The 26,815-nt window shown below is 34.9% G+C and overlaps 1 protein-coding gene across 11 annotated transcripts in view; it reads left to right on the top strand.

Moving 5' to 3' along the window:
• Positions 1-11,445: 11,445 nt before the first annotated feature.
• Positions 11,446-26,815, top strand: part of MESK2 (misexpression suppressor of KSR 2) — an 87,341-nt gene continuing 71,971 nt past the window's right edge. For 2 of the 11 annotated variants that reach the window (XM_073074633.1, XM_073074635.1), the window contains exons 1-3: positions 15,058-15,506; positions 15,732-15,924; positions 16,270-16,347. In XM_073074633.1, coding sequence (XP_072930734.1) covers positions 15,740-15,924; positions 16,270-16,347 — 263 coding nt within the window. In that variant the 5' untranslated portion in view covers positions 15,058-15,506; positions 15,732-15,739. Of the gene's footprint in view, positions 11,735-15,057; positions 15,509-15,731; positions 15,925-16,267; positions 16,348-26,815 lie in introns of those variants that run through there. The other 9 variants (XM_073074634.1, XM_073074641.1, XM_073074639.1 and 6 more) reach the window with 9 other exon arrangements.

Consider the following 26,815-nt stretch of genomic DNA (forward strand, 5'->3'; position numbering starts at 1 on the left):
TGTATTTATAGTACCTAAAAACCTATTGTTGGTATAGCGGCTATAGTGATGCACACTCTATAAAAGTTTCAAGTTTACGGTTCAAGAGATAGAGTCCTTTGTTCATGTTTGTACTTTTTGGGCACGGGACTCCACAATGTATGCAAATATTTGCCGCTGTCCGTTATCAAATGCCATAGGCTCTTGCTTCTATTGTCGCATATTTTCGAATGTTGCAAACTAAGTTTTGAACATTTCAAAATATTTTCGTCGTTTTCAAGATATGCAGGTATAACAATAATATTAAGTTTATAACAATATATGTATTAGTTATTAAGTATATAACTGGTTTACTTTATTTATTAACTACAAGGTGGCTAACTATGTACCACACTAAACTAATAAACGTTAACTCCGGTGTAACAGTCCGTTTTTCAAACGTTTCTCAAGATCCCCATAAATAAAATGTTCAAAAGTAGCTACTTTTCATAATTTAGGTATTTTTATTACAACAGACTGGGATTTACAACATTAATATGGTATAGATAGCTCAAGTGTACTCTTCAATGTTAATTTAATTCCGTACCGCTCATGGATTATTAACCCATACTCTTCGATCACTAAGAAGCCCATACTATAATAATAATTGTGTCAAGTGTTATCATTTTAACTCATACTTATTCGGAATAAATATTAGAATAAATATTAAATGTTGTTTCTTCAGTCTTTCTAAGGAAATTAAGCGTTATCATGCCTAAAACATATACGAAGTGAATAAACCAAGAGTAAAATGCTAACTACCCTCGTTCGTAGATGGTCTCCAGCTTTCAAAGTACTTCCATGAAATTACTGGCACTAACACCTCCCCCACTTATAACAGAACTTTTATGGAATCGTAAATTGTTTAGAAGTGGGTTGTGTTCGCCGTCTGCTCCAGAAACTGGCGGACGCTGGGATCTCTTAAATTTTCTTTAAACTTGCCTCAAAGTCGTGACGACAGTTAATTATGTTATTGGATCTATACGTCGCGTAAAATATGAAACTCTTTGCCAATGGTAAAGTGATACATTTATCATGAGTGACATCGTTGCAAGCTTTTATTACATTGTAATAAACCAGAAGGATTTATAAAGGTAAGATTAAGATTGTAAAGGAATTATAAAGGTAATAATACCCTTTATAATTTCATCCTGTCGGTCTGTTTGTCGAGTGCATTTAAGCGTGTCGGATAGTTTTAAATATTTCTCTCTGAATAGTCTGAATAGTTAATAAGTAACGCCTTTAAATCATATCTTTATCTCCCTCTTCGACATTTCAACTTTTTCTTGGAAAATTAAAAAAATAAAGTAAGTAGATAATTAGAAATATACATCAGAAGTAACTTCAACGAAAATGTGACCTTCCAAATGGAATATTTTCTGTTTTGAGTTTACTTAGTGCTAAAATAACGTTGCTGTTTGAGAAATACAACTGCCAATAAAATTTATGTTCTTGTCGAATACGGAACAATTGAGCGTACGTGGTTTGACGTGTTCAGCTTTTATATTTATTCACAGCGAAAGGATAAACTTTAGATAAATATTCTTAATTTTCTTTTTAAATCCATATAGTTAATAGTATCAGGCGTTTTGCGAGAAACGCCTGATACTGCTATAAAGTGAGGTGTAAACTCCGCAACAATTCATAACCAACATGTATTATGGTTATAGTTTAAACTATATAAACCATGCGCACTAACCTCCTACATAGAATTCGTGTGAATGCAAAATATATGAAATTTATACCACCATACATACCACATATTATGAAAGTGGTAGAACCCTTTGTGGTTCGACTCGAGCGGCACCACCGCCACACCTATTTCTGCCTAATAATAGCAGTGTCAGGCGCTACTGTGTTCCGTTTTGAAGGGTGTGGTAAGGGAGACATACTTTTACGAGGCGTTCTAGCTTAGTCCTCAAGGGTAGCGGCGCATCTGTGGCCGACTTCAGGTAGGAATATCTAATCCTATCTGGGGTTGATTACAGATGTCCATGGGCGGCAGTAGCCACATACTATCAGGTGGACCGCATGCTCGTCTGCTACTCCTACATTATAAAAAAAAACCGTGTTTCGGTCCAAAACAAAGCTTCAATGGGCTCTACCTTTGTTAATCGTTATCTCATAGTATAATACATGCTGCACCGTTTAGAATATATATCAAATATGTTAGTAGCGGATTGATACGAGGTAGTTAGGTATATCCTAATTTTTATTTCAAATCTATTGCTTGGACAGGTTCCTATTAGTGATCGCAGTTGGGCCGTTTCAAATCATCATTCAAGTTCGTAGAGAGAATTTGCTCGTCAATATACAATAGGCGCTTACCAGTTACGTGGAAATATAATATTTTAATTCACAATCAATCATAAATACCCAGGCAATTATCATAATCCCCAATTCATTATGGAATGTTCCGTTTTTACAAAATAATTCTGCGAATATAATAAATTGTTACTCGTTATTATTCATTGAAATTACTTATTTACAATAATTTACCTACTGTCCATATGATGAAACACAAAACGAATATTATTGATAGTATAACTATACCTACTTGTCAAAGTACCTACCAATAGATGTCCATATATGTAAAGGTTTATTGGTAGTCCTCAAATCAACACAAAATCAACTTGTCTTTAAATAAAACTATAAAAATGTGTAAACTCATTATTCCTGAAAGACTCTTTTATACAATAAAAGATTCAATAACAACTCCGTTATTTATTTTCTCTGAAAATCCATTCTATGACACCTTATTCTTTGAAAACATAATAATAATATCCGTCTTTCTTTTTATATAGTTCCCGCTACATTGCTACTAAATGGACTCAATTAGTTCAGTTCACCAGCAATTAAATATACTCTTATTATCTAATTAAGTAAAAAGTATTGTAATGAAAATACTCTTACACTTGTATAGATAGGTATATGTTTTTTTTACAACACACTAACAGCCTCTAACTGAACCACGATCAAAACAGTTAATCAAAGCGTATTTACCTTAGAGGACTAAATTAGGACCCGTGAGCCGTATTTCATTACAAAATGGCATCCGTTCTTTCGGCAATAATTGCACCGGCAACAGAGTGCCTACTCGTGTAATTGTTATTATGTCAGACAATTTTGCATGATGCAACCGTGTATGCTTTGTTTACGCATACCGGCGTGAATTTTTAGGGTTCCGTACCCAAAGGCTGAAACGGAAACTTATTATGTACTAAGCCTCTGCTCTCTGTCCGCCTGTCACGCGGCCCTACCTCTTAAACCGTGATAGGTAGAAATTTTACGGAATATGTATTACGGTTCCGAAAATAGAGACTGCGACAAATTAACAGACGGAGAGACGGACAGACAGCGAAGCTTTCGTAATAGGTTTCCGTTTTTACCTTTTGGGTGCGGAATTGTAAAAATATTGAAAATTTGGTGGTACGGAACTCTCTATGTGCGAGTTCGACTCGCACTTGGCCAGTTATTTTTCAGCATATTCACATTCGCGGCACTCAGTAACGGAACAACGAAATGAAATTAGCTCCCGTATGAGTGACGTCCAAATCCCACGGTCTAACCGTGACGTAACAGACAACGTATGGAATGAAATTGTCGAAAATCCTTTCGTCTATTTAACGGATCGATGAATTCAATTAATTGTCCGCATGTTTGGAGCAACATGCAATGTTAAGTGAAAAAAACGTATGTGAGTGTGTAGTGAAAAAGCTATGGTTATTCGCGCGACTACAAAATACTTAAATGATTTATTTTTTCTACACCCAAAATATGTTTATGTCATAATATGTTTAGGTAGGTAAACTTTGTACCGCCTCAAAATCTATTTATCAAATATATTTCATATAAAATGTAGCCTATGTTACTTGTGGATAATGTAGCTTTCGAATGGTGAAAGATTTTTTAAAATCGGTCCAGTAGTTTTTGAGCCTATTCATTACAATCAAACAAACAAAGTTTTCCTCTTCATAATATTAGTATAGAAAAATCCTTAAAACTAGGGGCTTCCTGGTAAGTAGTCAGAGACACTTGTGATAGGAACGCCTCGCTCTTCCACTGTTGGATTTCTTAATTAAGCGTGAATATGTCCTGGTCTTAAACCAGTAAGAGAGAGTAACGCAAGCAAGCATATAAGGCGTTTTAATTTAGTCCTCAGGGGTGACAACTAATTTGTGGCCGATCGCAGGAAGAGCATCATAATACTATTTGGGAATTATAAGTAATTACAAATTCCTATGAGCAGAATTGGCAACATACTATTAGTTAAGTGGACTGGTAAACTTAAGGTTAAGTGGACTAAAATCGTGGGGTAGGTATATACTACGAGTACCTCTATGTAGATATCAATTTAAGTTACTTCGCCAAAAAAATATTGTGTCGCGCTATCGATGATTTAAACCGGGTAATTACGTGCTGAAATTTCAAGTATTTAAAGCAATTTTACGATAAGATAAAACACATTTGCCAACAATGATATTTTCGGTCGGACTGTCAATCTTTGTATGTTGAGTACACGCGGCCAAACATAAGTGCTTTCCATGCTTCAGGGAGCACGTCTAACATATTATTCATTGTAATGTTTTGCATTATTTAAACTGTCATTACCACGATTGCTTCTCCGACATATGCGTAATGTTCCAGCGTACGCGTGCCCAGCTGTGGGATTCTTTTTAATAATATAGGAGTAGCAGACGAACATGCAGTCCACCTGATGGTAAGTGGCTACTGCCGCCCATGGATATCTGTAATCAACCCCAGATAGGATTAAATATTCCTACCTGAGGTCGGCCACTTATACACCGCTACCCCTGAGGACAAAGCTTGAACGCCTCGGAAAAATATGTTTCCCTTACCACACCCTTCAAACCAGAACACAGCTGCATTTAACGCTGCTGTTATGAGGCAGAAATAGGACGGGGGGTAGTGCTACCGGAGTCGAACCAGATACATGTAGTAACAGTCAAAATTCATCATTTCAATAAAAATCTAACAAGGTGGCTTATACATGATTCAAAGAACTGATGGCATACAAAAGAGACGTTAAGCCCGCTGAAAGGATTTTTATACAACCCATCGTTCCGACCAGCGGAAAAATCCTATAGCGCAGATTGTTTGTAGTTGCCTGTCTGCTCATATTTCCGCTCCCATACACTTTTAAATCAAAATACTCTGACCAGACTTGATTTTAGATGTAATATGTTTTCTCTTTACGATCAATACTCTTTCTATCAAGAAATATTTTTATTTTACTTCTTCATTTTATGTACGCGAATCTGATGAATAGAATAAACCAGAATAGAGTAGAATGCTTAATACTTTAACAATTCTACTGCACGTTGCGTACTCAGTAAGCACTTTACTTCTTTCGCTAACTTTAAGGAAGCAATAAAATTAATATTAGATGTGGAAGTTCTCCACAAGAATTAATTGCCGCAGAGACGTTAAGTATCTCCTAATTACGGAATTTGGGCAAAAGTATTTCAAAGATTAAAATAGGAAAGCAAAAATTACGACCGTGATGGCCTCTCATAAAAAAATTCTGGTGTAATAATCTTATTACTGTACGGAGTGGGAACAGTGACAGGTGATGTCCTGGGATAAGGGAAATGTGGTTAATTCGCCTTGAGACAGACGTGACTTCAACGTGCTAAGTTTAAAAATGGAAGAATGAAATATGGAATTCAAAACCGGATTGTTAAATCTCGGGGTATACTTAGATATCTACATATTAGGTATTTGTATTATAAAACAAAACAAGGCCACTGCTTATGAAATGAGATGTATATTTTTATGCAGTATTTATATTAAATATGTTAACTCGTTCGTAAAGTTGATCGCTTATTTTTCCTTATCGCTTATCTTGTTATAAGTAATTCTTGCATTTGCCTGTTATCGGTAATCTGTCAAGAACGTATTTACTATTTACCGATCATGTGGTCTTTTTAACAGTAGCTATTACTATAAAGTTTTATCGACGATTAGGCATCAAAGTATGACCCTTTTAAAAGGACACCCAATCTCAAATGGGATTGATACCGACATAATTATAATGAATCACAGATCCCTTATTTGCAAAGTTACCTATTATTACGATGACTAAGCATAACAACTGTGTTACTCTGAAATAACAATACCTACCTAACTTCTATAAAAAAACCTCAATGATAAGATACATTGCGCAAATTTAAATTTAAGTTTATAAAATTCAAAAATATTTTTTTGATACTCATAGACAATTAATTCAATCTCTCATAAACTATCATAAACACAATAGTAGAATAACGATGTATAAATATTATGTAGTAGGTAACCAAAGCATTTAAGTTTTGTTTTTAAGTAGTTTTGCTTATCATTAGGTATAAGTATTAAACGGAAAATTTAAATCATTAACTATGCATATAAGTAATTGAAATATAAAAATAAATAATGTAGCGGGCTAGGATTATAACAATATTTCACTGTTCACTGTTACATATTCGGTAAATAGGAGGCAGGGAAGAAAGTTTATGAAATAAATTTCTGAAATGGATCAAACGGCGCGGAGCCTGGATAAAGCGCTATTTAACTGGTGTATCAAGGGAAAAGCTTTCGCGTTTTCCGTCTGTAATTATACAGTTTGGACAGAATACCAAATGGAATTAACTATACATGACTGGAAACGAATTTGGTTTAGACCGTTTTCAGAAACCTACGTTACACTATGATTTTAATTACTCGACTATGTTTTAATCGAAGAGTAAACTTATTATTTATCTTTGTGTTTAAAATATCACTTTAGCATTTCAAAACAATTTGCATATAGGAACATACAAAACTATAGACAGGCTATAATTTTATATACTGTACTGTATATCTGGTACATAGCCTTTTAAGACATCGTATAACATCGCGGCTAACTAGCAGTGAAAATAATTATAGTTTAAAAACTAAAATACACGCTAAAATCGCTCAAGGAAAATCGTTAATCCTTCCTGACGATCCTGATGAGGTGAATGGGATAAAATTATTTAAAATTTTAAATTAATCAGACCGTTCAAAGTGGGTAAAAATCGAGTTCAAAGATTCAGTTACATACATACATACAGGTCAAGGTAATAAAAGCGTGGTAATTAGTCACCCTTAAACGCTTTAGCGATGGAAGACGACATCTACTAAGGTAAACACCATAAGCTCAAGTCGACTGCTCATGCTAAGTTATAAAGTCTGAAACATTAACGACAAGATGTTCATCGTTGATTACTTTTTGTTGTACTTGCGTGTAGGCAGTTTTGAGCATATTTAACGAGTTGCAAGCTGTAAGAACTTTTATTAAATTGTGTAAATTTAATATTTGAACAAATTTTCATATGCTAATATACATATGTTAGGTTGGGGACTGTATTTCTTTTTTGGGGTTTTTCTTGCGACCAATTAATGAAACTTCAAGAGTAACAAAAAAACGTGTATTTCGCTTGCGTGTCGTAGGTAGATGGGGCGAGTGTTGCCACTTTATACAGTTGCATTAAAAATATTAATGTTGCTAGCCAACAATATATGATGATTATATAAGAGCAGTAGCAAATGAGGAAGCTATCTACCTAGTGGTAAGTGGCTTCTGCCGCTCATGGAAATATATAATCGACCCCAGATATAAATGATATTCTACCCGAATTCCCTCGGACTAAGTTGGATGCCTCGTATAAATGGGACACCCTTCAAACCAGAATACGAAGAAGAAGTGTTGTAAGCCTGAATAGGTCATACCTTCTACCAACATGAAAGCGTAGCGTAACTTATTACAGTTTAATTTAATCAATACTGCTTTTACGCTACTACTTAATAATTGATATATACTGACCTCTTTACCTACTTTATGTTCGTAATATAACACGTGCAAGATTTCATGAATATCACTCTATAAGTAAAGTAGAAGAAGCGTTTAAAGGAATACCATAATTCTATAATCAACTTGGAATTATACGTCAACTATTACTATGAGTTGTTAAGAACAAGCTATCCTTGGTACAGTCGTACGCAAAAAACACGACCAAATAAAAAGGAAACAATATCAATACGCAACAACAATAGTAACAATACGCTCTGTCGTGTAAAGTGTCTGAACCGTTTTTATTTTGCACCTTACACCTGTTATCCCGACTTGGGTCACCCGGACGAACTTCAATCACTTTACCCTCGGATCCACGCCGCTCTAACCGGCAAGACACATCTGAACACACGCCGAATATGCACCTCACATTCTGATCGCGATTGTGACATATTTTGTGGCACAATTTCTTGCCACAGTTCGAATAAGGACATTTTTTTTTAATGATTACTTGGTACTCAATAAAAAAATAACAAAAGTATTGTCTGGGGGCACGGTAGTGCCCCTGCCAAGTCTAACAAAAAAATAAGCAGCACAGCCGTGCCATTCTTTTCTAGTTACGCATAGCTGTGGCTCAGCATGATATTCTCAGGGATAAAATGTAAATCAGGTACAAATATATACTGCGGTATCGCTGTGTTGTATCAAAAATTGTTCAACCTATCGACTACTTCATTGTCGATTTTTGCAAATTTATACAATCATAGGCAAGTTAATTTTCATGTGTGTGTGGAGCCCGACGGGGCAGTGCACTGAGGTCCTCTCAGTCCGGTTGCGGTCCTTTAGAGATGCAGGAGTCTCTACACAGCGCTAAAGACAACCACCGGGGGGTTTTAACACGGTAAAAATCCCACATAACCCCGTGTTGCTCCCACGGCACCTTACCTTTTGAAGGGGGAACCTAAGAGAAGTAAAAAAAGGTAAGCATAAAAATATGTACCTATTGGAAATAAATCTATTTATTTACCGAGCGGGTACGTAAAAGCAAGCCCATCATTGCATAAGTGCCTACGCAATGAAAGGCTGAGGATTTCGTGTACGTCGTATATATGTATGTATGTACATACGGCACTTTTAATTCCAGGAGATTAATTGAAAATGTGAATAGGTATAGGTATAGGTATGTGTATAGGTATATATATAGTACCCACTCTCGTATTACCACCTACGTACTCTACTCTACTCGACTAGCGATGAATAGATATTTTAAATTTGAATAACTAAATGGCAGTGGTTCCAATTATGTTTCAAGGGTCAACACCGGAAGCACCACCGATTAGTGTGTAGGACTTTCGGTGTTTTGGCTTGAAAGATGTGGTAAGGATAAGTGACATAAATGAGGCTTTCAGTTGGAACGGCTCCTCGGAAGTGAAAATTTGAATTGTGTACCTAATACGGTTCAATACACAAATTGAAAATGGAACTCGCACACGGAGGATTCCATATCAATAACCTTTTATTATTTTTTTAATTTTATTTTAAACGGTACAACAAGGTACAGCACTTGTAAGGTTGTACAACACTTTGTACAAGGTGGATGGACCCTTTGTGGTTCGACTACGGCGGCACCACCGCCACACCTATTTCTACCTAATAACAGCAGTGTTAGGCGCTGCTGTGTTCGTGTTCCGTCTTGAAGGGTGTGATAAGGGAGACAGACTTTTCCGAGGCGTTCCAGCTTAGTCCGCAGGGGTAGCGGCGCTTCTGTGGCCGACCTCAGGTAGGAATATCTAATCCTATACAGACGTCTATGAGCGGTAGTAGCCACTTACCATCAGGTGGACTGCATGCTCGTCTGCTACTCCTATATTATAAAAAAAACGGAATGCTATTATTAAGCCTCCGCTGTCCGTGTATCTATCCATCCGTCACAGGGCTCTATTTCCAGAACCGTAATAGATAGACACTTGAATTTTTTAAAGAGTATGTATGACGGTGGCAGTTATAAAAAGATTAATGCATCTGGGACTCTGATCTACAATTGCTCACATTGAATGCAATGACCATTATTATTTACAGGTAAACAATTAATATGCGGGCATTTGCACTAAGTACATATGCACGTTGCAATTAAACGCGAAATAAATTACTGGCCGGCAAACATATGTCCACGTCACTCGTCACCGTGTGCGTAGTTAGGGATGGCGATTCTTTCCGAAAAAATCGATTCTTGGATCGATTCGAATCGAAAGGCAATAAATCGATTCACACAAAAATCGAGGCCCAAAGAGTCGATTCTCCAAAATCAGATCTTCGATCTTTTCAGCGAAGAAGGGCGAAGATAGCGAAAAAAAGGGCATCAAGACCAAACAAGCTCTGAAATACGTATCCGTTAGCAAATAATGTCTTTATCTATTTTCGAAAAGATCGACTTTCGATTTTTTAGGACGAAAGATCGATTCACTGAACCGATCCATTACTGAAGATCAAATAAAATACTCGATTTTTTGGCCCATAAGATCGATTCTTCGATTAATCGATCTCAGCTCGCCATCCCTATGCGTAGTACGCGGGCACGGCCATTCTGTTATTTGATAAATCAACCAATTTCCATTGATTGCGCCATTTAGTTAGACGCAATTGCGATTATGTGGCCACTCAATTAAGACGTCACATTCCCCAATTACTGTTTCAAATAATTATTCACGTACAATTGTGCCATTGAATATAATTTGTAAATGACGCGCACCATTGGTTTGTTCTCATAAATAGTAATTTCCATATTATATACCTCTACTTTCTTTTCTCGGCAAACCGCGTGGCGGAGCGGTGACCATCCCAATGTAACGTGTAAAGGGCTCCGGGTTCGATCCCCGGCCAGACAGACAACTGAGTGATGGATTTGGATATCTGTTCTGGATCTGGGTGTTTGTATATTCGTCTTTGTGTCTCCATGGCACCCACCACACAGGGAATCCTAGTGTGGATCTGTAAGTGTAGAAAACGTCTATTAGTCTCTTTTATATGTAATCTACTTCGTAACCTTGGACCCTAAATTATAATGACAAGCGCAGCAAAGTGAAGCGAAGCAAACACTGGAACCACCACAAAGTACCTAACCACAGGTAATTATATTAACCGACGCAGGCAGTGGTTACCCTTCATTATAATACCTGGTATATCTACGTAATTAGTTAATTACTGTTTGCCATTAAGAAACAACCATGGGTGGCAGTAACCACTTATCACCAAGTAGTTTCCATGCTGGTTTCCATTTGTATACCTATTATTTAAAAGAAAACGCATAAAAAGATATAGAAGTATAATGAATCCCAACATGAAGTAGAATTTCTGTTTCAGAATTAGAAAAACGATAAGCACATAGTTTTATTTTAACTGCTTTAATCACAATATTGTCCGTTCTATTTTTTTTGTTTTGATTTTTTATTGAGAACAAGGCCGATACATTAATCTAAATAAATTGCAATGCTAGCGATGGTATCATTTGAATCTACATGTGCAATATGTAAATATAATTGAATGTATACCTACTCGTTTTTCCACTTGACTGCTAAATGCTGAATTAACAATGCACCGCACCTATAAGGTCATCGATATGGATTAGTCAGTCGTCCGCTGAGCTTTACCACAACAGCGAGACCCGCGGTAGCAAGACTTCGTAAAATATCGGTTTAATCGTACTACTTCACAAAGAGGTCTAGGATATTTTTAACTTACATCAATCCTGATAATGGATAATTTGGGATTTATAATCGACGATAGTGTATCGACTTCGGAAAAAAAGAAGTTTGAACGCATTGCCCGTTACGTAGCTATATGCACTACGGCTTACGAAGTAAATCCGCCCAAGAAGCACCCAGTCGACATCATTCCTGTATTAAATATGTAAGTATTTTTAACGATTTTGTAATTCGAAAAGTACTACTTTATAAAAACAAATACGATAAAGATAAACACTGAGCTCGAAGATTATTCTATTTAATAAATGGTAGTTTACAAACCGGTTGCAAGTACCATAATCTGCGTTACTCATTACTAATGTATGAGATAACTGCTAATAATAACATATTATTATGATGTACATTAGTACCTACTCAATATTGTAAATGAAATCGTTAAAATAATTATAGGACATGTATAATTAAACTTAGCTTAGCTTATAGTACGTATGTACTTATAGGTTCTGTTCAAAATGTAACGCCAGTGTTGCCACGTGATCGACTCAAAAAGGCCTAGTTTTATACCCATGATTATTAAGTTATTTTGAATAAAGAACTATAAGTATTTTTATAGAGTGTATTCGATAAGAATTAAGATTATTTGAATAAAAAATATAATTTTTATTTTTCTTCATTTATTACGGGAAAAAAGCACTGTTGTTACACTTATTTTATTAATTAATTATCTACCTACTAGGTACTTCATAGATTTGTTTGTAAACAAAAAGGATACGTGGAAAAGAACTGAATGTTGCTGAAATATAATAATATCAGCATTATTCCCAAAGGCACGCCTGAAACACCTAATTTAATATAGGCTACCAATATTGAAGGATTTCTTTGCAATTACTTTTATTAAACATTTCAAAGTCGGAAGTCGAAGTGAAGTCTACTAATACGCGATTTGGCCAGCGGGGTTAACTATGGCCTTTACCTTCGCATGCTGAGAGGAGACCCAGTCCAACTGTGCAACAGTCCAACAGTAATGGGTTGACGACGACGACGAAAAAATAATTTAACCCTTATAGGATCACTCTCGTGTCCGTCTGTCCGTCAATCACGGCTAATTTGCTCCGAAACTGCTGGAACAATCGAGTTGAAATTTAATACTCATATGCTTTTACATGACCCAAAGGCAAAGATATAGTGTAAACAACAGATTTTTAATTATGGGACAACTATTGGGGGGCGAAATATATCTAAAAAGATCCTGCCAAATCCCAAATATATTTTTGTTATAATTCTACGATAGATATTTTTAAATGTTGCTCCTTTTCTCATTTTCTAAACAACATTTAAATGTCAAATGTTGTTTAGAAAAGGAGAATTGAGCGCGAAGGGAAGGGGAATTTCCTTCTCTCGAAAACTTGTGAGGCCATAATTTAAAAAAAATATAGAAAATATTTACACACGTAAATAATACATGAAAAATATGAAGTCTTAGGTCTAAAAAAACGGTAAAACCTTCGATATTGCAGTGTTAACACTGGTAAACTATTGATTTAAACTTAATTGTTGCGCACTTAGCATTATTATTTGCATGACATAAGAGTTATGTTTTAGTTGTTATGTTCGATTCAATTCGAGTAGCAAACTAACTTATAGACCACCTGATGGTAAATGGTCACTGCTGCCCGTAGACATATTTGACTAACTCTGTTTATATGTACCTAAAGCCGATCACAGATTCGTTGACACTCCTTATGACCAAGGTCTTCTTATAGATTATTAACGCATAAATTCTAAAGGAAGAGAAACGTCTACTTACCATACATTTCAAATACTATGAAGGTATGAATCTTATAAGCAAACTTTTTGAAAAACGCCTTCAACTTATAGGTACCTTTTTCTTAAATGTTACATTAAGCCCATCCGAAAAAACTACACGAATAAAAATCTCAATCTCATCAGTCTTTGGACAAGAGTTTTCTATCCTAATAGGAACGGTTACGTGGAACCTAATTAAACACCTTTCGTCTATATTTTAGCCCGTTAATAATAAACGATAATCAGTCTATACCATGTTTCACCCACCATAGACTGAAGTTTAACAATGTCTTTTTACTAGAAATGATGAAAGTTCGATTATTGGTCGGAAAAAAATTAATAGATTGACTATTAATAAACAGCACTTGTTAAAGATACATTTTTGAATTTCGATTTGATACCTTTATAGCTCCCACTGGGTATATTTTATTTTGAAATTTCGATAAATAGCTAAGATATATATTAAAAAAATGTAAGTCGGTCAGATCTGAATTATGCCTTCTGCACCAAAGGCATAAATAAGGGTGGACTATAATTCTAAGTTCAAACGAACAATTAAGGTTAATTCCAAAATGAGTAGTTATATAAAGGTATTTTTCTTTCATTCTACGATTTATGTAATTTTATTTCTAGATATAGTTACTTTTCGGAACAATTTCCATTTGTTTTAGAACAGAACTGTATACTCGGGTAACAAACGCCATCTGTTAACTATGATTAGAGATACCTAATAGTAGAGTAAACTACCGTATAGAATTACTTTATGGTGTTAAATAAGATGGCGCTGTATTCATGAGTAAGCTTTCAAAAATAGCCAAAGGATGGCGCTCTCGGTAACCATCCAACAAATACTGCTTTGATAAAGTGCTGCCAGATATATTTCTTTCATGGACATTTATTTTAAATATTTTTGCCTTTTTATGATTATATTGTTTCTAAATTTAACAAAACCTTAAATTTTTAAAACTCCAATCAACAGTGCAATGGTAGCTATTTTTTAACCAAAATTTCATTATGTATTAATTACGACCTCCGTGAATTTGATATACAAAAATGTAAATAAAGACCTTTTTTTCATAACAAAATTAAAATTCCTGCTATCTCCAGCATGCTAGGTAGTTATAGTGACATTTCTTTGTTTACATTTTGGATATTATGAATCAGACTATAGGTAAGTAGATATTATACTTTGATAATTTTCTTACAAAATACAGAGGAGTTCAAAGAACCACATCACCTTACTTTCAGATTGAAGGATTATTATTATTACAATGACATCGTCTTTATTAGTAGTATATCGATGTATTATTACTACATCCATTACCGGGAAAGGAAAAGCTAAATAATAGTCAAAGAAAACAATTTACGTTTGAATAGTATACACTTATCAAAGATACTTGGCATTTCTGATTTATTATAAATATACAGCATCTCAGCGTATAGTTTTATTCTAAAATATATTTCTCCTAAGATACTTTTTAATAAGTTATTCTATATTTATACTTTAATTTATTATTTTATTTTTCTGTAAGTTTAATTATAATTGTAAATATTTTTCAGTTAATAAATTTACCATCTAAGATCTTATGTATTCTTACTTCTAAGATATTATATATCTGACTTTTAAAATGTGTTTATAAAAAAAGATAGTTTTATCCGTTTTTTATTGTATCGATCGTTTATCATCTATGTTTTTGGCACTTTTGACAGATATTTTAAGTTTTGACATTTCTTTTATTTGTCAGTGGTCCATAAAGTGCGTTGCGAAAATTCAAACTCTTTTTTGAGCGAAATTGCGGCATAAAGAGGATATTATCCATTAGTGTTCTGTTGCATAATAAGCTTATATTATAAAGCAATAAGAAGTCAAATATCAAATGTCCTCGTAATGGTTTTTAACGACCAATACACGTTTGTATTTGGTTAACTACCATTAGTTCCTCTTTCGTATTAACTTCCCGATCCCGGGCTTTTATTGAATAATTGACGCGCATGCGTCTTCGTAACGGCGAGAAGTGAGCTGCGACTGGTGGAGTGTAGCGCTGAAAGATATTCTTTTCCACTCGCCGACGGAACTTTGAAGACTGTGGTCAGTAAACGATATACTGAGAAAGATCGTACGTGCTCCGACTCCACAAGGGACACGCGACAGCCACTTCACCTCTTAAAAAAGGTAAGCCAAATAAACATCCTTTTTTATTTTTAACTTTTCTATGTTCCTACTATTTTTAATGCAATTTAGATTCACCTAACTTATTACTTTTGTGGTTGTATGCAAACTTTATATTACTTTAGCGATCCTTTTAATTTATTTTGCGTATATGTATTCCCACTGACCGCATGTGCTGCACTGTTATAGCAAATTAGCTTATTTTATTTATTTTTGTTTGGAAATTAAGTTGGCATGAATCGGGGCTTGCTGAATGGAGGTTCATACATGTCCCTCGGTCAAGTGTACCGGGGTACGACAGTACCTAAAGGACCTAATAAAAAGGTAAAGAAAATACTACAACTTGGAGGGACAGCAAGGAAGAAATTAGAACCATTATTTAATAAAAGTTTGTCGGACATGTCAGAGGTTTTAACTGAGTGAGTAACACTGTTGTTGCAAGTTCAAATCATTTGTCCATCTAGTGTTAGTCATGTAGCATTAACAATTTCATGCATGCAATTTTTAAAAATTATCATGCTTTCATTAATTCATTCATATTATATGTATATTATTATTTAATTCTGGCCTGATATATGAATAACCAATTTTAGTTTAAGAACTAATTATTTTAACATGGAAAGGTTCAATTATAATTTGGTGAATGTTTTTGTTTTTTGGTGTTGGGTTGATAAATACATTATGATTTAAAATATGGGTATTGATTGAGATAACGTAGAATCACCCCATGCGTACATCAAGTAAGCTACACTGCACTATTACAGGGAGCAAACCTTAAACGAAGGAAAGAAAGATCCGGAGAAGATGCCCACCATGAACGCCGAGGAGACCGCTCTGTTGAGGTAAGTGTGAACTGACCACCAAAATATTTAAACTTAAACATAAAGACATACTTTTGCGAGGCGTTCCAGCTTAGTCCTCAGGGGAAGCAGCGCATCTGTGCCCAACCTCAGGTGGGGATATCCAATACTATCTGCGCTTGATTACAGATGTCCATGGGCGGCAGTAGCCACTTACCATCAGGTGGACTGCATGCTCATCTGCTACTCCTATATTATAAAAAAGTCCCTTATATTCCATTATTAATGTTCTATCTATCTAATGGCTCTCCAATCATCGATTGATAATTCATAAGGCATTGTCCAATTTAGATCTTTGGTATCTAGAACATTTGGATAGATTGTTTTTTAATAATGGGTGTTAATACACACTTACTGTACAGTTTGAAAACATTTTTCTCACAAGACTTGAGTTAAAACAATGTAATTGTTAATTTTTTTTTTAATGTAAATTGAATTGAATAGAAATTTAAATTATTTTCTTATCATTTTTTTACATTTCCTCGTAGTTTTGGTATGAATTGAACTGTTGCATTACACAATATAAATATATAAACATAATATTTATGTATGTTTTATAAAAGCTATATACTTAAGCTAAGTAAATAAAGAACATGGTTTGATATATGGTTTAAGTTATTTATTTTATTTAACACATTACAATCAAATGAGTTCAAATTGATTTTTTATATAAATACATCAAACATAGCATAGCAACATTACTCTTGATATTTCATATTGGTAGATAGGAGTATATTATTAGATACATATAGATAGGGTGTAGGTATATACAAAGTGTATGTACCAGTATCAATTTAACATTTCAGTTTCATGTGGGTAAGAGAAAATTACTTATTATTATAAAATTATTACAGCCTACTTTGGTGAAAAAATATATCTATTAGGGTTTATAGATGTAGATGTTTATAGTTAGTGTCTTAAATCCTTCAACATGTGGAATATAAGTTTAATTTTTTTATATCCAGTATATCATTAGCTTAAATGGTATTTATTGTTATTTTGAAAACTGTTAATATTTTTTTTACACTCTCTTTCATTATCCTTTACAATGAAAACATGCACATTGTACACAGATTCAAAAACTCATTATATGAACATTTCAAAGATGTACTTTCTGAGAGAATTTTTGAAGTATACGATAAGCACGGCAGCGCGCCTGGGAATTGATTGCTCAAATATCTCTTGCTGTATACCTGATAAATTATATTACATCATGTAACGTTATATTTTTAAAGGTTGTTACGACAATTTAAAGGAAATATTATGTCACCACTAATGTGTCTATGACAAAAGAAAACACTGCTGTTTTACTCGACTTTCATTGAATAATGACGTCAATTACCAATTATTCGTGGTTTGAAATTAAAATGAGGCGCGATTACTTATATTTTTCTTACTCTTTAAATACGAAATTCTTATTGAAAGTGTTCTGAAAAACGTTTTTTTACTGGGTAGGTATATGGTATCTATTTTCGCTTTTTTTTATTTCAAAACTAAGATTTAATTTCTCGAAATTCAAAAAGTTATTCTTACCATCTTTAATATTCGTTAGTGCTGTTTATTGAAAGCAGTTCAAATTTTATTTTGATACCGATTTCGGAACTTCTCTAAAATAATATTTATTAATAAACATCAAACGTTGCTTAAAATAAACTCCTCAAAATACAGGTATAAAAAGTATAATGGAATAAATTTAAATGCAAATGGGAACCTGCAAAATACGGAATATATTCCTTGCGAAAACGTTCAACATTAAAAACTAATGGGTTCATGTCCTTGCATATAAAATAAAATAGATTATATATGGGGACACGATAGGCTGTTTTTCTTTCGGTTTGAAGTGGTTGGAAATTATAATAAAAAACTTCATTCCTGTCCTGCCATTGTTGTACTTGTGATCAGGGTTTAGAAAATTCATTAAGTGTTTTGTTTGATATTTGTATTCCACAAACACTACCACAAACGAAGTTTTTTCTTAGAAATAGAAGGTAATGTTTTTAACCGTATTCCCAAAGGCAGGGTTCCCAATTAGAGCCATATTTTTTATTTTCGTGTTTTATATTACGTAACGTTATATCCACACAATACACTCATAAACAAAAACATAAATAAAAAGTAATCTATACTGCATTTTATAGATTCGATCTTGAGCTTGACCTCACTTGAATAAAGGCATACTATGAGACCGTCCAGTAGCTAGATAACCATTGCATCACTTCTGGCCTATTTCCTATCACACCGGTTTGAGCCCGCATGTGGTTCTGATCCTCTTGCGTGTCTATCGCATTCGATCGTTTCGTATGTCATGTTGTGATAGATACCTTTCTTATCGTACCTATAAGTCGAACCTGGCGAGCGTGTGCGCAACACTGAGAAATGACAACTGCAAAATTCATGCGTGCGGATGGTATTCGCACGCAGACAATAATCCGCGTGACAAGAAAAGACCGTGAAGTCTCTGATAGTATAATTATGTTCTTTATTCTGTTAAACAAATTACTTAGGATACTAATAGCATTAACTTCTCGGAGTACAATATTTAAATATAGTTACTGTGTCAATTGTCTATAACTGACGTATTACATTGCCACAAATAGGGAATAATTCCAATTTAAGTACTTAAAGATTAATCTGCAATTTTCGAAACTAAAAACTTGATCAATACAGCTTAACAACCGGACATAATGCGCATTAGTATGTGTCTATTGGAGTATTTGCAAACGTTATATACACCCAACACGGTACGAGCGGCTCGCCCAAGTGTTTTGTTTGGCCTATACGTTTTGTGTGTGTGTCACTGACTGCCACATGAGCAGGGAATTAATGTATTGCGTATCCATCGTACGATCGACATTTATCCTACTTGTTTTTCCCAATTAAAATATTTAAGATAAATGTCGTTTGTTTTAAAATAGAAGAGCAAACAGATAGATTTCTTTTTAACACGCTCTTATTAGCTTGGGTTGTATGTATGTATGTAACAGTAACGGAATCTTTGAACCCGATTTCTATCCACTTTGAACGTTCAGTTTAATTCAAAATTTTGAAAAATTATCAAATCCGATGACAATACACGATTTTAATAAGTGGAGCATTCCACGCTTTTTCATAATTATACAATTTATTGTTCCTTAATTGATTCATAGATTGAAAATTATTTTCTACTTTTTAGTTGATTTTATGATAAAATCAACTAAAAAGTAGAAAATAATTAAAAGCGCGTTTTTTAGTTTTTTGAACTATATTTATTCTATACTAAGACTAGCTGACCCGGCAAACGTTGTGTTGCCATGTAAAAAAAAAAGTTAAGGTTGAACAACCCTTATCACTTAAGGGTATGAAAAATAGATAGTAGCCGATTCTCAGACCTACTGCATATAAAATGTAAAAATATGCATATAAAATTTGGCGAAAATCGATAAAGCCGTTTCGAGGAGTACGGTAACTAACATTGTGACACGAGAATTTTATATAGGATAGTTAGAACCATTAGAGTACGAAGAAAGGGACCACCACCATAACTATTTCTAGCGGAAACGGTGCGTTTCGTTGATCTAAGATCTGTTTCAAGTAGAATCCCTATTGAATATGAAGCTCCTTACAAATATTCATGAGCGGTCGAGACCACTTGCCTTCAGGAGGACCGCTAGCCCGTTTGCTACTTGAATCTTACAAAATAGGGTTGTTAAATACGTGTAGTCATGCTAGCGCGTTATAACTACGAGCCATGTCATGACAACGTTTCTAAGAAAGCAGGTCGAGCACGACGTTGTACATCTTTTATAATACTTGTCATTATGTTTTGAATTCTACTTTTTATTTTACCTTGCGATCTTCTCAGTCATACGGATGAAAGTTATATGCCCTACTTCGCTCAAACTCAAACTCAAGCTCAAACTCAGCTCAAACAACTTAATACAGCTCAAACTGTAACCGGTTTTCGACTAGTTCGAATTCCCTTTGTTGCTAATGAATGGTTTGCGTCTATTGGTAAAGTTATAATGGCGTTACCAGTTGTGCAGTGATAAGTATGAGGAGATGAGAAGCTCATACTGAATCGTGTGCGCTGAAAGTTTTAGCCTACCGTTCGACACATGTCTGTATTAATTTCTTAAAGGTAGTATGTAGTTATATACTTCCTTGTCATTCGCTGCGATCTGAGGCAGTTAAAAATAAAACCTATGTAACTTTTGGATAGGTACATAATTATTTTACCAATGGTAAAATATCACAAAACAAAGAACTTTTATTGTTCTGTGTAAAAGATATATAGAAATCTGTGTTGTAGTCACAGGTTGTAGATTATTGATTTCAAACAAATCTTTACTCTTTATAAATTGGTAGGTACTTATACATTACATGTATGATCAAAGAAAGATGCAGAAATTCCTTAAGTTATATATCTTTACAATGGTGTGTGTTCTTAGGAACTGTTCGATCTGGTGCCTACATCACCCTTCCTTCATCGCACCACCCGCCGAAGGATGAGGTTCCATCCACATCAGCTTGACCCGTGGCGGTCCTCCACGGTTCAAGCGTACGTGCAAAATGTGGAATGAACTTCCTCCTGAGGTATTCCCTCAGGACTATGACATGGGGCTCTTCAAGAGGGGTGTAAAAAGAGCTCTCCTTCAAAGCCGGCGATGCATTGGCGACTCCTCTGGTGTTGCAAATGTCCATAGGCGACGGTGACTGCTTTCCATCAGGTAGCCCGTCTGCCTTATCGTTAGGTTAAATATAAAAAAAAAAAAAAAAAATCTTGCAGTTACGGATGTTCTTTGTACTTATTTATTTGATTGTATATAGGTTTAATTTGTGCCTAATTTTGCGTCAGACCCCCTCCTACTAAAGTATAAAAACATGTTTACCTTAAAACAATCAACTAATCGAAAACCAAACTTTATTGTCTATCCACCTTACGTGGTTAAAACCATTCCATGTAGTCCGGACTATAAAAACCCTTACGAATCACGTAACGTGTGTTTTTACTAATTTGTAACTTAAAGTGCCGCGGGCTATGTAAACGGTGTAAATCTTGCATTAAAGTGGAGTGGACCTTACGTAGGCTGAATAGGGTCATTTCGCTTGCCGCGGCAAAGCAAGCAATTAGTGCAAAAGTTTAAAGGTGAACGGTATAGGGGCCACGCTTGGCACAGTCGTTCACAAATTGAAAGTGGTACTGCCGTTCCCGTTCTCGTCTGGTCCTGGCGCCTTGCCAAGGCGAGCGGTCGATTTCGTGCCCCGTTCCGACGGCCCCTCCCAGACTCAGACTTCAGACCTCTCCTATACTCCGACCTTATTTTAAAAATGTTTAAAATATTACTTACATAGTCCTCAGCGGCAAAGATATATCTGTGGCGGATGTTGGATACGATTCCTATGATATCAGGGGTTGATTACTTCCATCAGGTAGGCTTCATGCCATGCAAAATTAAAAAAATAATGTGTAACTCTAACAACGAATATTTGATCGATATACAAAGTGACGCAGTAGCAACCATTTTCCCATATTTATTGTTGTTAAACTATATTATAATATGGTATAAATGTAGGTATGCCCGATGTATTGACGGATTTACCAAGTGGCTAAGCTGGCAGGAACTTCAAAGCTTTACCTTCTTCGTAACCACTAAGAGGACTTTTCTCGTTTCGAATAAAAATTGTTCAAAACGTGTATAACATATACAATTACGTTCTTATAATCGTATACAGAGTAATCTGAAACAATCTAATTACCGTGTCAAATCTGTTTGTTTTACAATTATTACCTACACATATTTTCAAAATTATATCAAACTGTATGTATTCATTGTCCTTGCTTCCATGATATGAAACCATTAAAAATTATTTTTTGGTCTCCCTTTAAGAATTTGGATAAATACAAAGATATAGTTTACAGAGAGTAACATGGATTACTCTTAATCCATAAATATGTCTCTACATATCTAAAAATGGGAATGCACGGTGAAGCCTGTATATACAATATACATAGACTGTTTAATTATATATAAACGTTGCTCCTAGCTCTTCTGAGTGTCACGTGCCGAGAGCCCAACAAATACTGAACTTGAATTCAATTGTGGATCAATTATTGGTCCCATCTGCTTGCATTTCTCAATAGGTGCTCTGAGGCTACGGCAATAGTCAGTTATTTGCGCTATTTTAGCTTAATAACCACTGGTGGTGGATCGTTCGTTTAAATTGAAGGTTTATCAACTGGGTTTCCGATAATATGCTAAGACATATTCCATCAGTGTTTGAAGGTGGTAGAACCCTCTGTGGTTGGACTCCGGCGGCGACACCGCCACACATATTTTGCCTCATAACAGCAGTGTTAATGGCTCTGTTATGGTTTGAAAGGTGTGGTAAGGGAGATACTTTTCCGAGGCGTACTAGCTTAGTCCTCTGGAGAAGCGGCGTATCTGTGGCCGATTTCATGTAGGAATCTAATCCTACCTGGAGTTGATTACAGATGTCAATGGGCGGTAGTAGCCACTTAGGTAGACTGCATGCTCGTCTGCGACTCCTGTATTATAAAAAAATACGATTGCCCCAATAAGAGAAGCCCCGATAATTGATTCATGCGAATTATCGACGTATTAGGGTTATGAGGTCGTTGTTAATCGGTTCAAATGGAAGTTCTTGAGAGGAATTGTTTTGCTCCTGACCTACATCACGGTAACTAACTAATATTGAGTTGTGTAGACTCGTGCGCATGTACAACGTAGCTACTGTTACACATTCGAGGAAGTATTTTAAATTCCATGTGATTCATTGAGGATTAAAGGAATTTTAAAGAACATTAGGATTGTTTTTTCGTAGTCGAAAAATGGACCATAATTATTATATGGTATCTGAATGTAGTATAGCATTCATATCTACATGTATTTGTTTATCTAAGTATGTACTTGTTTAGGTAAAGACAAGACAAGAAAGGTATTAAAATAAAAATGTCCATCCGTATTTATTTCATAAATATCCTTTTCTGCGGCAGTCCTCAAATTCTTGAAAAAATACTTGAAACATTTATTTTAGTTTTTATGCTTAATATTTTCATCTTTGAGGCGGCCCTTTAATTATCTTTCCCTTTTAGCTTCCTACAACTCAAATAAATCTAGTCCGGAGAGCAGATCGTTTCTTGTGATCATTGCTTTTTATTTTCAAGAATATTTCCTCTTGCTAAATTGCCTTTTCGCTGTATAATATATTACATTTAAATATATCTAAAATGTAATTTATGTAGAAACAATTTATGCTAAAGTCTTTGTAAGATATCCATTTGCCACTTTATTCTGAGTTTATAATACCATAGAAATCTACTTGAAGATAGCAAGGTACCAAGATAGAAGGTACCGAGCATAGCTCAAGAACAGTGTGACTCAACCGGTCATAAGTTATCATTTAGATTTCCCCCTGTGAGGAAATTGAACCCGGGTTTACACGACAGCTACTACCGCATTTATCATACGTTCAAACGTTTATAAACAGAAATATGTTTATAGCTACGATATAGGATTTTTGAAAGTTCCCCTCGATTTCTCTGGTCTGCCATCATCAGAGCCTGATTTCCTTGGAAGTATCTTTTTTTCTAGCAAAAAAAATAACATCAAAATCGATTCATAAACGACGAAGTTTTTCCCGAAGTAACATAAAAAAACATGTATACGGTCGAATTGTGAAACCTCCTCCTTTTTTGAAGTCGGTTAAATATCTATGCAAATAGATAAAATTAAAGAGGCTGTTTGTAATGCCAGTTTTTTAACGAAATGCATATAAAAGTATGATATATGGTAGCGGTACTAACTACAAAAATAAGAATGTTTTTTTTGTGTCTGTCTGTTGTTTATCTTCCTGTTTGCTCCGGTTAATCTCCGAAAGGGTTGGACGGATTTTGACGGGACTTTCACTGGCAGTTAGCTGATGATACGAGTAAAACAAATAACTTCGGCTACTACTATTATAAAAAAAAATAGGGTTTCTCTCCATAAAAAAATCGGGTTTCCCTCCGGGAGTGCCGGCAGATGTGAAAGCTTTCGATACCTAACCTGAATAATAAAATATAATAAACTAGCTGACCCGGCAAACTTTGTACCGCTTCAAAATCTGTTACTTGTGGATAATGTAGCTTTCGAATGGTGAAAGAATTTTTAAAATCGGTCCAGTAGTTTTTGAGCCTATTGATTACAATCAAACAAACAAACAAAGTTTTCCTCTTTATAATATTAGTATAGATAAAAAATGAAACTGACACCCATTGACATATTTTTTCTATGCTGGCACCGTCTGACATCTTGACTTTTGCAGTTTGCTGCTGTCTTACGAATATTTGGTCAGGTCACATGTCCGGACGCGAGTTTAACATTTTTTAACCAACACAAAAAGTGCACAACGCCGCTAAAGATTTCACTTCAAAAATTTAAACTCACGAGATCGTACATTTTGAAACGTCAGTGACTTAACGGGATGCACATCGGATAAACATAATTTCTACCTGCTTAGCTATTAATTACCATAATGACGTGATACGTAAAACAAAGTAGAAGTGATGTGTTCGTCGGCATGAGATATTCTAATGGTATTCATGTTGTATGCGTAGATTATTCATGCAGGTACGTAATGTGTCAGTTTCGTGCATATTTATAGGTTTGTACCCGTTGCCCTGAAAACTGCTAATGACGTCCGACGTCAACTATCCTATTGCTCTTATCAGTGAACTGAAGAGGCAGTTTGGTATGTTAAAGTTTGCTCCGAAGGCGTGATTTAGATCGCAATATCTTTATCAACATTGTATTTTGATGTAAGGTTTAATTAATGTTACGTGATAACAATTATATCAATTTATTTGCGTTTTATCGTATCTCAGCGCTGTAAATAAGTTTTATTTAGAACTTCTTCTCGTGGCTTCGCTTGCAGTCGAAGGTTTTTAACTATCCCTCGGCAACGGTATTTGTTTCGGGATAAAAGGTACCTTATGTCCTTTTTTGAACCGCTCATACATACATACAACATTCCATGACATTCGGTTCGCTACGGTGTGAGTGTAGCGAACAACCAAACAAACACAAAGAAACTCACATTCGCATTTCACATTCGAGTTTGTTTGAAAAAAGTTGTAGGCACTTAAGGCAATAGCATTTTTGTATATAAGGGATTAGTAAACTGCCTCGTAAATAGCTACACATTGTATAAATAAAGTGTAAGTTTAAATTGAACATCTATCAGGATTTTCGATTGTATATCAAGTAAAGGGTATCTTAATAATATATTTGATCGTCACCAAATCAGCCAGTTAGATATCGATACCTTAATTCGCAAACCAGCCAACTCCATTTTTTTTTTAAATGTTTTTTTATTTATTTTGATAAAAATTGGCGTTGAACGAAATCAAAATAAATAAAAATGGAGGAAAAAAAATGGAGTTGGCTGGTTTGCGAATTAAGATATCGATATGTTGAATTGATTTAGACTCTTCTTGTTGCTTTTATATGGAAAAAAGAAAAGTTCGTGTTCCACGATACTTGCCTGTGTGTCTGACATATTCACGTGGGATAAGACCGCATTAACATGAAATCCGCTGTCTGATACCGCTCTACACTGACTTTGATTTATTAAACGTTTGCTTAGAGATACCTATATCTTTACATTACACATAAGTAGTGATCTGTGGATATAGATCGGTTAGTTAAAAATGTATATACGAATTAAAATCGAAGATTAGAATACTCTAATCAACTACTAAGATTAGAAAACTCTACGGAATGAAATAGTTTTTTTAATTCTAACTATTCACTTATGCATAGATTTTCATTCTATCGAAAATCAGTACGGTAAAGATCCGCGAAATACGGATACGGATATCCGGAGCATCACTCATAAGTTACACTTATGATTATCTATGCCTTTATTATAATAATAATCGTTGGTTCATAAATATCGGTATGACCCCGACATCCTTCAAATCCCACAGAAAGAGGCCTGTAGTATATAACAAATAGTATCACTACCTATCTTAGCTGTAATAATAGTATATCGTATATCGAAACGGAAGAATTATTATGTAAACAGGAAAATATGCCTTCAATTACAATCAAATAACGTCGACACGGCGATCGATCCACTGCCAGGGCTACATTCGTGAACAGATACAATATCTTATCGACGTAAAGTTTGTCCGGTAGGTAAGGTTATGTAAGGCTACGCTGGGCTTTGTTTCGTATTTCTTTCTTTCGTCGGATAAAATCTCTATATCGGATCACATCTTTAGCGCCATTTTAAGGTTTCGCAGACTAATAGACGATTTAAGACAACTATTTTATGTTTGCGTACTACACTATCTTGTTAGAACTACTATTGCATATTATTAAAACAATAGCCTGATCGTTTAAAAATAAGAAACTGAAAAGGGTTGTAATGCCTACGACACTCCCACAATCTAGACGAATCGAACGAT

The sequence above is a fragment of the Epargyreus clarus genome, unplaced genomic scaffold (assembly GCF_041222505.1).
Source record: "Epargyreus clarus isolate Ecla_fem2 unplaced genomic scaffold, WU_Ecla_fem_2.2 ptg000007l, whole genome shotgun sequence".
Lineage (NCBI taxonomy): Eukaryota > Metazoa > Arthropoda > Insecta > Lepidoptera > Hesperiidae > Epargyreus > Epargyreus clarus.